Source organism: Tinamus guttatus, unplaced genomic scaffold (genome assembly GCF_059628265.1).
Source record: "Tinamus guttatus ecotype Peru unplaced genomic scaffold, ASM5962826v1 Tinamus_guttatus_pri_ptg000011l, whole genome shotgun sequence".
Lineage (NCBI taxonomy): Eukaryota > Metazoa > Chordata > Aves > Tinamiformes > Tinamidae > Tinamus > Tinamus guttatus.
In genome coordinates this window covers 916,324-929,401 of record NW_028288545.1, presented here as the reverse complement: position 1 = coordinate 929,401, position 13,078 = coordinate 916,324, and the positions used below count along the sequence as shown (strand labels likewise).

Sequence of the window (13,078 nt, the reverse complement as noted above, 5' to 3'; positions counted from 1 at the left end):
TAAGAAGCAATGAGTTCAAAATGAAACACAGGAAATTGCACTAGAACATTAAAAAATATTTTTACTGTTATTATTTTTTACTGTGAGGATGGTTAGAAAAACAGAAAGGGTTGCCCGGAGATGTTTTGAAGTCCCAGTCCTGGGAAATATTCAAAATCTGACTTAACAAGGTCCTGGACTACCTGTTCTAGCCAACCCTTCCTGGGCAGGGTGGTTGGACACAAAAATCTCTCAGGGTACCTTCCAGCCTCAACTGTTCTGTGATTCTGTGATCACGGCGCTTGCAAAATAAATTGTGATCTTTTTGTTAAGGAATTAAAATACTTTCAAAGCAAAAAACTGAGAATGGAAATGACTAAACATGATACTAAACATTAAATATTTGTATACCCTTGCTGGAAATATAGTCACCATAATTGTTCACTTCTGATAAGTCTGATAATCAACTAAATAACTGTAGAGATTGTAGCTATAAAAAGTAAAAACTCACTGTGTGTTGATAACAAGTCTATCCCACTGCCCTTTAATGTCATCCTCCGAAGGCTGTTCAGTTATATAGAGCCCATCAAATTCCAATTTCCTTGCCACTTCCTTTTCCCGTTTAAAAATAACCAATGGAACCTGCAATTGAAACAATAAAAATATCAGGAATTTGTTAAAATATGTTGACATATCTGAATTTTTTTAAGAACAGGTGTCTGTTAGGAAAAATTAAATGCAAAAACTGAACAAAATGAAAAGTAATATTTCAAACCATTAAGCCATTAGTCTTGGCTACTGCTCAGAATAATCTGAAGGGATAAAAAAATAAGGACCAGATCATTCATAGAAATACAGCTACACTGTACTGCTCTATCATAATAAAATGTCACCTTCAGTTGCAAAGACTCTCACAGTCCACAGAGCTATTAGAGTTAACCAAATGAAAGGAATAAAATGAAAATAATCTTTAGAACCTTAGCAAATCCAGTCCAAAAATATTGATTTGGGATCATCTAGATCACACTTTTGGCACCCAGAAACTTTTTTTTTCAATTGTTAAAGTATTCCTAATGTTTCACAATGTGGAGAGCAAAGAAAGATCAAGACCAGAAAGAACATCTTTAAAACACATGCATATTCTATATATTTGCTCTTTGCTTTGTGCTTTTTTGCCAATACTGGGGACAGCTGAGCAGTTATGATCAGACTTTCTCTAGAAGACAACTGGCTTTCATTAGCTGGATGACATTCAAAAATCCATTTCAAAAATGCAGATGCAGCTGATGCTATACTAACAGAATAGATTTTCTTCACATGTCCCTGAATCTGCTTAAAGAAAGTAATGAGAACAATGCCCCAGTTTTCACCACTTGGTGGATAGTTGGGAGCTAGAAAGAAAACGATGTTCAGCTTCTCTTACTTTCAAACAGTAATACCCTATGATGCAGAAGAAGGAGATGACTGTGTGTAGGATGGCCAAGATCCGCAGGGTGGGTTCCATGTAGCCACTGCTTTCCTCCAAGACATAATGCACTGCAATGACCCTGCTGTTGTCACTTTCCAGGCTGTTCAACTTGGAACTTTCACCAGCAGGGACCACAGGAACTTCTTTTTCTTCTGCCACAGCAGAAGTGGAGACCTGACCAAATCAATTAATGTAGTGGTTATATATTTCTGACCAGAGTTTCATACTTGCACTAAGGATAATCATATCAAGGATGATGCCACCATGAGGAAAGATTTTTTTTTGCAGGAAAAAGTCTGCAGGAACTACTTAATCTTTTAATCCTGTTAAACCTTTTTTAAAAAATATATATATGTATTTTGTGCTAGCAAATTAAGTCCATACTGAATTTCCCTAATCCAAGAAAGGGCATTGCCTTCTTGGAAGAAGCTCAGTGAACTCCTGACATTTCTGCATTTGATCTTTCAGTAAGACTCTGCCAGAAATTGATTTAAGTTTGATAATTTTAGAGTTGTACTAACAGTACAGACAGCTTAACCTACAACTTTTCCTTGCTATACACACCCTCAGATGAGCATGACAGCTGAAGAAAAATCTCAGCTGACACATATTAGCCTGAGCAATCAGTGAAGCTGGCTTCAGGCTAAACCATCCTGCAGCCAAATGGAGCATCTGAGGAATGGGAATACCATTCATTTTGTTACTCTTGCCACAGCACAGAACTTTGTTAAGAGCTTTGTTAAGAGAGGTATTTTCAGACTACTACTTCACACACACACACACACACACACACACACACACACACACACACACACACACACACACAGAGCATCTCCTTGCTGGATATCTGAAGTGTAATATGAAGTAGATATTTAATCTAGTAAACTAGGCAGTTTATGGCACAGAATATCAGCTATGAAACCCAGATGATTTTCAATATATGAATTGAAAGGTTATACTATGATAAATTTACCTTGTAGAAGAGAAGGATGAAGTTGATGGCAAAGGCAACAAACAATGCCAGCATCCTCATGTTATAAAAGTTTCGAGCAAAATAGTTCTGAAAGGGAAAATAAAACATCAATGTTATTTGCTTAGTAATGATAGCATGATCTTCTATTTGTTTACTAAAATTGTTAGGAAACTTTTTATTAAGTAACAAACTAAACTATCCAATGTTAATGAATGTTTAGCCTAAATCTAGGGAAAAAAAGGCTAAGCTTTTTATCTAAATAAATTTCTTATATAGGACAGCTTATAACTTCCCAAAAAGTGTCTCAGGGAACTGAGAGACTTTCATCTGCTGCAAAAGTTCTGGACTGGACAATACTCATCTTCACATAAAAATGGAATTTTTTTTCCAGTGATGCACAACTATCTCTGAAGGCCTGTGTTTCTGATAATAGCTGTCTTAATTAATATCATGTCTATTAAATTATTTCTTTGCCTCTGTCATTCTCATTAAGCTTTTGCATTTTGTTTTCTTAGGCTGACTATGCACAGAAAGGAGCAATTTATTGGACATAAACTTGTCTTCTTCAGGTTGGTAGAATGTTTGTGGTATACATCCCTCCCAAAATCTAAACACAGTTAACAGTTTAGACATCTAAACACATCTTACAAGAAGCTTCTGTTGATATGCAATGATTTTTTTCCAGAAAGCTGATTCCTGAACATCTGGTTCTCCATATCTGTGAGTATGAACCTGTCTTAGTTTCTGTTTTCCTTTGTCTTCCTTGGCTTTGTCTTCTTTTTCCCCATCCTCTCCTCTTAGGGCACAAATGAACCAAAAGAACATTGTATTAATAAAATTAATGAGCAAAACATTATAGCCAGACTCATAAAGAAAAAATAACATCTTCTCATGAAGCTTAAGTAATCATGATTCATGCAGCACACTGACATGGATAACAAGAATTATCCCTCTTCAGCCCAAAACATTAGTGAGGGTAATAATCTAACAAGTCTGCAGATAATTATACTTACTGGGTTGTTATCCTAAAGCAAGGATGCTAACTGGTACAGGCAGGCAATCAAGAATCTGTCAACCTTATGAACTGAAGCTCTGCCTCATAATTGTGAAGCTAACACTTGTATGATAAATGTCTGGAAGCTTGTGAAGAGCTCTCACCTCATGCACTTGAATCACCTGGTTCTCAAATAGGCTACAGAAAACTTCAGTTCCTCTTGTATTTACAAGGCCAGCCTCAAGATTCAAATTCTGCATTTCCGCCCCCAACAGCTGAGGACTTCATAAGTACCCACTCCAGGTAGAAAGACAGATAAGAAAGTTTCACAGTGTTTTGATCTGTGATTATTACAATGTATCCCACTTATAGAAAGCCAAAGTTAGGAGTGGGTTACCTACCCCAAACACATTATCTAAGGAACTGTAAATTTTCCTGGAAGCTAATTTGATCTGACACATGCTAGATGAAAGGAACACAGAAGCCCATTTGAAGACAAGCCAGACTGAGAGGCAACTATAATCTACATTATTCATTTTTCTGTATCTGTCTACAAACAGAATAACTGATTTCTACTTCTCTTCTTTCTGGAATATACTCAAGAAACTCTCTTGAAACTTTGTCTTATATTAGGATTGGTATCAGGGCAGTTAACAAGTGCTAGGCAAGGCACTCTTCACAAATAATATAGGTTGCTGAAACTCAAGAATTCAAGCACCCCAATCAAAACTAAAGTCAGCTTCAAAAGTCAGCAAGACAGTTCTTCATAAAGTTGTACTGGCTGCTTTTGAAATTTGCTGCATTGTTTAAAAATAATTTTTGTCCTTCCAGAAGGGCAGGGTTTGAGATTAAGGAATCAGCTTGAAATCTGGACAGTGAGATTTTAGTCACAGGAACCATGAATAAGGAGGTTAAGTGACATGTTTTTTACTATTTAAAGCCAAGATTTTTTTTTCATTATTGTTATTCTGAGTTACTGTCTTAATGTGAGATATTAAGTTGTTGAAAAACTAAAATTGTCACTTAACATTTGTTCTGCAGAAAGACATAAGAGTACTAGAACAATTCATCAAAATTCAATTGAACTACTAAGATTTTGAAAAATCTAAATAACTCAAAGACTCATGTCTTAACAAATGGAATGGGCAAAACAGATACAGGCTCTACCACTGCTGCATAATTACTCTATAGAACTCAAGCAATCTTGCAATTTTTAAGAGTTTTTTTTCTATCTTTCATGCTTACCAAAAATACCTTAAACAAATGAATGAAAATGATCCCAGTGAGAACAGTCCAAGAGAAGACTTAATTCTTATTAATTTATCAGATTAAAATATTCCACAAAATATACTGCTTCCAACAAGATTCTCAATAGATTCTACGACCAGACTGGACAAAAATATTAAAGGTGAAGTAGAAAGTGTAATAAGAGCTGATCTTCACTGAAACAAACTACAGTTTGTAGAATCACAGCTTAGAGTGTACATACTCTGCTTTTTCAGGTTCAGATTTTGTTTCTTCCTTCTCTTCCTTTTCATCTTCCTTCACTTGCTCCTGGATAGAGATAAAATAAAAGTATCTAGGCACTATAATATAGCACACAGTCTTTAAATCTAGTTCAAAGGAAACACAGAGTAAAGAACATTATGACTAGACTTTTTTTTAAACACACTGAGGGAAAGTTATCTTTCAGGCAACATTTATGCAGACCCATTCTAACACTGATTTAACATCAAATCAAAAAAAAGTACTGAGTGAAGGCTTCAAGTCTGTGAGCTGAGAGAGTCTAAACTTTAGAGATTATATGTGATTCTTCACATGCTATTGAAGTTAGATTGTGTTTATATGTGATTCTTTAAAAAAAACACATCATAAGTAACAAACAGGGATCCAGGTCCTGCTTCTAGGCTATACTTAACATATGGGAAAGAAAACAATATGACAGAAAATATATATATATATATATATATATGTATATATACACACACACACACATACACTTACCTGTGCTTTTTCCTGCACCTCAGGCATTGGGACTATGGAAGGAGTACTCAATAAATCACTCAAACCCGCATTTGGATTATGAGGGATCAATTTATACTGGCCTCCTTCTCGCTTCAAATCCAAACCAAATATATCTGAGAGTAGATCACTGTCGTCTGATAAAGTTCTCAAATCTGTCAGGTCTTCTGCAGGCAGAGCAGTTTCTGTTGGTTTCCTCTCTCCTTCTTCTCCTTCCCCACGTACCTCATCCTGAGTGGGATCTGGCATATTAGCTAGTAGTTCAGCCACCTTGATTTTCTTTGCTCCTTCTACCAGACTTCCTCCAAGCAGCAAACTGTACACGATGCGAAAGAAGCCTCGGAAGACACTACAGGCAAAATGCAGCAAGCCCATCAAAATGCTCCAGTAAGAAGAAAACAAAGCCAAGATCATGTCCTTCATAGTCATTTTCTTCACCTTTTTCATTTGTTTCTTTAAGCTCTTCACGCTAAGCATTTTCATAAGAGTCATTAAATTATACTTGAGAGCTACTAATGCTGATTTCATAGTCACAAGAGAGAAAAAACCCATTCTAGGATCCTGATCCTCAGGCTTATCTTTTTCATTCTCCTCTTTATTTGCTGACCTTTCATTCAGATCTGATTCAGAGATCTGAGCAGCCAGTTGCATTTCAAAGATGGTATCCTCACAAAAATTAACAAAAAGCTCCATTTTTTCTTTCTCTCCTCCTTCATTTACAACATCAAATATAAATTGTCTCTTGGATTCTTTTACCTGAGGTTTCTCCCACTGAGTCCGACTTGACTCACTGATTTCAAAATAAACTCGTTCAATGCGTTTTGCACTGCCCATGATTTCTATGCGTCCGAGAAAGGGATGAAAATAATTCAGAACACTTTCTGACAGCTCAAGAAAAGTCTGCAAACGGGTATCATGGGGCATGTGTTCTGAGAGATTGGTCAGGAGGACGGCAACATTGAAACCAATGTCTTTGGCAGGTTCGTGGAATCGTTTCACAAATTCTTCGTAGTCCAGGGTCTCATTCTCGTCTGTTTCAGCACATGATAGCAGAAACTCAGTTTCAGATTGCGTGTAATGCTTATGGCTTTCCATTGCCTTGTGAAAATCCCTCTTCGAAATTATGCCTTTACCATCAGGGTCATATTCTTTGAATGCATCAGAGGAAGTCAAATCTTTAAGTTTTAAGAACATATCAAAAAACTTCAGAATCATCTCCACGTTGTTGGACGATTCCACAAGCATATCAACCATCTGCTTGCCAATAGTTCCATTCACAACATTACCTAGACATGATGACAATGAGTAATAGATATTGATGGGAACAAATGTTTTGGCAAAGATAAGTGTTTTATAACTCATGAAATGATCACATGGTAAAATTGAAAAGCTGTTAACTAGCACTCTCAAACAAAAAAGTTATCTGTAAATTAGAAATCTTTTACTAAAAACAGTATCATTAAACATGTAGTAACCATGGAAACCAAGGAGGAATTAACAGACCATATAGAGAGACGTCTGTTAAAATTAATAATACACTAAACCCGTGGCAGCTTTTAAGAGCGACACTACAAATAGTTTACTGCTGCGTGGCATAGGCAAAACTAGCAACATACCAGTTAAGATGAATAGTTCTATAGGCCACTTGCAGACTGCAGTTTACACATATTGAGAATTCACTTTGCTTTCCAAAGCAAAGACCTCCTATTAACCAAGTGGCAGCAGTCGTAATCCATGCTACACCGCAATCACTGTAATCCTTCTTCACTCTCTTCCCAGTTTCCCACACAGATGATTCAAATATCTATTTTTCATTTTTATCATAGAGGTACTGTAAGTCTTTTTGGTGTGGTCTACTCTCAGGAGCACTAATATGTTACCATGAAGTACAGATAAATAAACAGTAATAGCTTTGGACAATGCTCATGTGCTCTTGGGTATGCTTACAAAACTAAAATTGCACGATGCTATGCTAAAGCAGGCCTTGAACCTAGCCCCTGGATAAATCAAAGCTTGTTCTTTATGGCTAAGATCACCATCAATATAAATGCAAAACAGTAATGCTCTTAATAAAATGACTGATAAATGTTTCAGTAGATAGAATACAGGATTTCTATTTCATTAGTAAATAACTTCACCTAGGCTAAAAGGGAAACAAAATTCATAGGAAGAAAATAAAACTTCTTTTTCTATATAATCTTCTTTTTATCTAATTCTGACATTGTAAAATAGGATCTAAACTACCATATATAAATCTTGCATGTACTGTAAGACCTAGTAGCTCCCTCACAATTGACAAGGAAAATTAAAAAGCAAAAGGAAAATGACGCATTACTTCTAACATGAAGAAAATCTAGAAATGTAAAAAAATTGGTAAAACAACTGTGAAAGAGAATTCCAAATCAAATTTGAACTACCTTCCAGCATAGACAGCAGCATGACAACCATATCCTTCTGAAGATCCATTAATTCTTTCAGTAATTCGATTTGACTAGAATCCTGCATAATGAACACAGTATGTTATATATCTATTGACTTTTTGACATTTATATACATGCATGCACATTTCACCCTGAAAAATAAGACTTAGAAATTAGAGGCTATTATTATCAAAAGGAATATGATATAAATATATTTAATTGCTTGACTTCTTACAGGATCAAACATGTAAAGAATCATTAGTGTAGCAGACAGTAATTTAACAGAGGCAAAGTGAAAACTGAAGATAATAATTTTTAAAGCAATAACTGGATATGTCAAGCTCACAAATCATGCCTCTGTAATGTTTCATGTCACCTAAATTAATACTGTTATCTACGTAATCAAGTTCACAGCTGTAAAGTCCTGTAAAAACAATGGCTTTAGCATACAAGGCTCAAACTGTAACATGATTTAAAAATAACTGACTCCATTATTAGCTGCTGAACTTTTACGGAGTGGGAAGGAAGAAGAAAAGTTGAAATACAATTTCAAAATTAAAAGCAATAAAATTCCATTTATATATCCTTAGATAACAGACTAATTCGACACTCCAGGAGAAGAGTGCTAACATCCAAAAGGTCTGATACCCTCTTTCATTACTGAGAGGAGAAGAATCTTAGAGGTTTACATATCTGTACTGAAATAGACACCTAAACATGAAAGATGGATTCTGCGTGAAAGACTCAGGCAAAACTGCAGAAAAAAAATGGTGAAAGAACTATGTATTCAATATGAATACATAAGACTTTTTTTTTTTTTTCTCCTGAATTCAGGTAATATGCTTCATTTGTCTATACCTGATTTCATGCCCACTATCTGTAATTCTGTTAACAGGCCTGCTACTCACATGCACTATACTTCTAAAATTTATACCCTCAATTCTGCTGTATTTGAATATCTCTCTGTCTCTTTTACTTCTTCTCATCCTTCCACTATTAACTGTTCTATTATTAATAACCCAAAAGATATTAACAAGTCATTTTGAACTTTATGAAAGAGCTAGCAACTTAAAATTAAAAAGCAAGAAAAGGTACCTGAGACAGTTTCATCTGCATGTGAGCAAACACATGGAGAAAACCAACCACTGCATCCCACAGCCTGCTGTGTGCCAGACTCTGCTGGTTCCCAGTACATGGTCCCTGTTCAGGCAATAAGAAAAGAAAGGCAGGGTTAAATTTGCAAGAAACAATAAAAACAGGAAGGAAGACATAGAGGCAGTGCATAGTTGGGGGCTATCCTTTAGAAACTTCTATGAAACACAAATATACAAACAATACCACTGACTCTGAGCAGTGCCCATTTCTTATAATCATTCAGATTGGGATGTTTTTAGCCAACTACTCATAAACATACTAATTCAGAACCACAAAAATTTTATCTGTTTGCATCTTTAAAGTGCAAATGCAGAAGGAGTACACACTTGCAAGCTGATTCTTCTCTATTTTACACTGTAAGACAAAAATCCTCATAAAAGCTTGATGTGACATTGGTATAAGAGATACATTTTCCAGCATATTCTACTTGTTCCACAACACAGCATTAAAGAAACATTTTTCTATACACTCCAAATTCCGAGTGCATGCATGAAGCATGCATGAAGCTAAAATCTTTCGATGACTGAGATTGAATAAAATACTTATTACCTAAAAATCACAAAAGACAAGTAGTTATGACATCTCAAAAGTCTTATCATCATTTTTTAAAAAAATATTTTGAAATTAATCTTTCAGTGAATGACACATTCTTTAAAGCCCTCTGAATACATAGGACATTTAATTTCCAAATTAAACAAAAAAGAAAAAAACTGCCATCAAACCTGCAGACCAACAAAGTAGATTATCTATCAATAACTGTAAAATTGACTAAACTGCTGAAGTTCAAAAGGAGTCGTGACTGTTAAACAAGTTTTAAAACTCTGTTTCCTATTTAAATACAAGAAATAACGTAGATCTGATGCACAAATGTATCTATATTATATCTCTATTGATATTACATTTATTCACATTGGATCTTTTTGCCAAAAGTAAGACGAAGTTCTGTCAAAATCCATGTTATTATAATGAAACTAATTTACCTGGATATACTCTGTAAGAGTATTGAAAACCTGTTTTGCAACCTGGATGGCTTTGGAAAAGTTTCGTTGTCCTTGCTCATCAATAACATCCTTTCCAGAATAATACCAATAGAAATCACTAATAGATTCCTAAAAACAGTTACAAGAAGCACAAAGAGATTATGTAGCCAAATTGCCTCTAACTGGTTCTTCAGCAGAATAATAAAAATGACATTAAACTGTAATATAGTTTTGAAAAGTGTTTAGTTTATGTAAGTATTACAGAATTTTGAAAAGTAGTTTAATATTTAGTTTTAAGTTTAAATGATCCTTCTGAAGTATGATTTCAAGAATTATATTTTGATCTCAAGATAAACCAATAAGAACTGAAATAAACTAAAATGAAGAAAACCCCTCAAAATTGAGTTAAGAAAAACCTTTAGATCTGTTGGTATATGCTTTTAGAAACACAAATAATTGCATTCTGCAAAGGAGTATTCACTGGTAGCTCAATTCTGCATGCTGTTCCTTGAACAAATTAATTAATAGTAGAAAAAACTGCCCCTTGGTGCGCATGATTATTCTTTCTGTCTCCGCCAAGGGAGAGCTAAGCGTTTCAACAAAATAAGCAATACAATACAAATAATTCCTTGTCATTATTACTACTATTGTTCTATAAAGATAAGTAGCAGTACTGATAAAAGCAGCAACTTTAAAAAGACCAGTTTTCACAGACTAGAATTCTTAAACACAATATATTAAATGCTAAAGGCAAAATTTAACTCAGTACATTTAAAACAAATACAGCTGATTAAGTATCATGTGCAGTTCTGTGCATTTTCAGAGAAATCAGAGAAATAGAAAATTTGACTTTACAGCCAAAGAGTAATTTCAATCAAAAGTTTGCTATTTCAATCCACAGTTCAAGTGAATTCATACTCACTGATGTTTACTTCTTGTTTAGCATGTTTCTGCTTTCTACCTGCTCTGTTTGGTTAGAAGACTCCATTATATTTTCCAGATAATGTTTGACATCGGTCTTTCACACTTTTGTCACCTTTGACTCTTACAGTGCAAATAAACAGTATTTTAAGAACCAGTAAAGAATTGCAGAATTTCTCTTAAAAAACATGGGCACCATGAGCAGGACAAATGTGATGACAAATCAATGCGCTCCTCTGGTGTGGTTGAACATTTTACGTTAAGGGAGAAATTTTACTGTAAATAAATGTTTTGTGGCAGCAAACCACTTATTAGTGAAGGAAATTCCAAGATATGGCTAAAGGGACCAGTGAATCATGAAAAGAAAAACAAATGGACAGAAAATAATAATAATAAAAAAGCACATAGATAAAAAAAAATATGAAAGAGAAAGGGGTCTGAGCTTCGTTATAGAGATAGATGCTGAGCATCTCTGGCTATGAGCTGGGCTATTGTTAATACCACAGAAGCAGCAAAAAGACCCAGCCATTTTTTTAATGTCCAGAAAGTCAGCGCAGTGTTTCCTACTAGAATTCTTTTCTTGGGAAAATAAAATACAGTGAGGATATGCCTCACATTCAGTAACAAGAAAATGACATAGGACCTATATCTAGCAATGCAGAAAGTGGCCATGAAATAGTATCATCTGCTCCAAGGTTTCATAGAATAAGTTAGAGAAGGAGGAACACCAAATATACAAGAAAATATAAAGTAGATACTGCCTTATAAAAAAAAAATGAATAAAAGATTATAGTGGTACATGCTGTGCAGATGCAAGAAATGAATGCTATCTTCTTCATTACTCTATAAATTAATGTACCTGAACTCTCAATAAGTAGTCCACTGTGGAAATGATAATATTAACAGTTGTGTTGTTACCAGTCTGAGTTCTCAGGTAATTCTGAAAATCTAAAAGCACAAAGAAATGCTTAGTTTGCATTCGTATATATGTCAAACACTTACAAAATTACACATTCACATTAATTCTGATTAAACATGATGCAGGAAAGTATAGATTAAAGGAATAGAAAAAAATCTTCTTTTTTTACAAGTATGCTTTAGCTTCAGCAAAGGTTTTAACTCTGATATTTATTGTTTTTTATTGCAGAGACCACCTATCACTCAGAAGAAAACCCATAAGCCAGAAAGCCATATTTTTCACCAATAAAGCTTTAACTAAGCATTACTGCTGACCAGTTTTATCATTAGAGCTCAATAAATACTAATGGAATTACACCTATATTTTGCTAAATAAAGCAAAATTAAGTTCCATTATTATACAACTCTGCATTACAAAGTCATAAACAAGTCCAAGAGCTTTTTTTTTTTTTTTTTTGCTGTTGTTTCAATAATACCATAGAGACTTCTCGGAAACAAATTAAACAATGAAAATATGCTTAACATAATGACTAGTATTGTTTGATTTCATATTTTTAAAACATGCTACTTTCCAAAAGATCTCCTGTATGTCCTTGTAATGATACATAGAATTCTAATTTTCATTTGTGACAAACAGCATGCCACAAAGTCTACAAACACCAAGATATGGTAAATATACTACAAGGCTTTCCATTTCATTTTTCCTCTCAGTCATTGACTAGACATTATAAACCATGTTCATTTTTTCTATAATCTACCTTTCCCAATAAGTCATGATCCAAAACCCATCATTATTTTCTCTATAAAGTCTACATGGATTTAAAAAATAATAATAATTCCAAACCAATGCTTTGCTTCATGTACAACCCAGCAGTGAAATCATCTTTCATTATATTTTACAAAAGCAGCAATGTGCAGCTTTTATCCTGAGTTACCATCACCTTGGCTTAAATGCCTACACACCTGAGTTATGTCCTTCACAGAGCAATTGAAGGAAGCGGAAGAGGTCACACGTGAATTCATCATCCTGCATCACCTTTTCTCCTGTAGAAACGGAGCACAAATTATTGCAGTCTGGCAAGTAACTCCCTATGTCTCCCTAAAGAAAATCTCCATATTTAATTTAAAAGAATAAAGAAAAACAGAGAAAAAATATAGCCACTAATAGGTCACACATATGACTTGTGCTTGGCAGATAGTATTTCATTTTATAAAATTAATAATAAATTACAAAACATAATGATCTTC

General features: G+C 34.5%; 1 protein-coding gene across 1 annotated transcript in view; it reads right to left on the bottom strand.

Annotated features, from left to right (window-relative positions):
- The window catches only part of RYR2 (ryanodine receptor 2), a 362,813-nt gene that overhangs the window by 17,511 nt on the left and 332,224 nt on the right, over positions 1-13,078 (bottom strand). The window contains exons 83-93 of the mRNA XM_088522870.1: positions 12,794-12,874; positions 11,772-11,860; positions 9,992-10,120; positions 8,952-9,056; positions 7,854-7,935; positions 5,419-6,722; positions 4,904-4,968; positions 3,069-3,216; positions 2,421-2,507; positions 1,403-1,621; positions 491-621 (exon numbers count right to left, since the gene is read on the bottom strand). Of these exons, the coding sequence (XP_088378996.1) occupies positions 491-621; positions 1,403-1,621; positions 2,421-2,507; positions 3,069-3,216; positions 4,904-4,968; positions 5,419-6,722; positions 7,854-7,935; positions 8,952-9,056; positions 9,992-10,120; positions 11,772-11,860; positions 12,794-12,874 (2,440 nt within the window). The remainder of the gene's footprint in view (positions 1-490; positions 622-1,402; positions 1,622-2,420; positions 2,508-3,068; positions 3,217-4,903; positions 4,969-5,418; positions 6,723-7,853; positions 7,936-8,951; positions 9,057-9,991; positions 10,121-11,771; positions 11,861-12,793; positions 12,875-13,078) is intronic.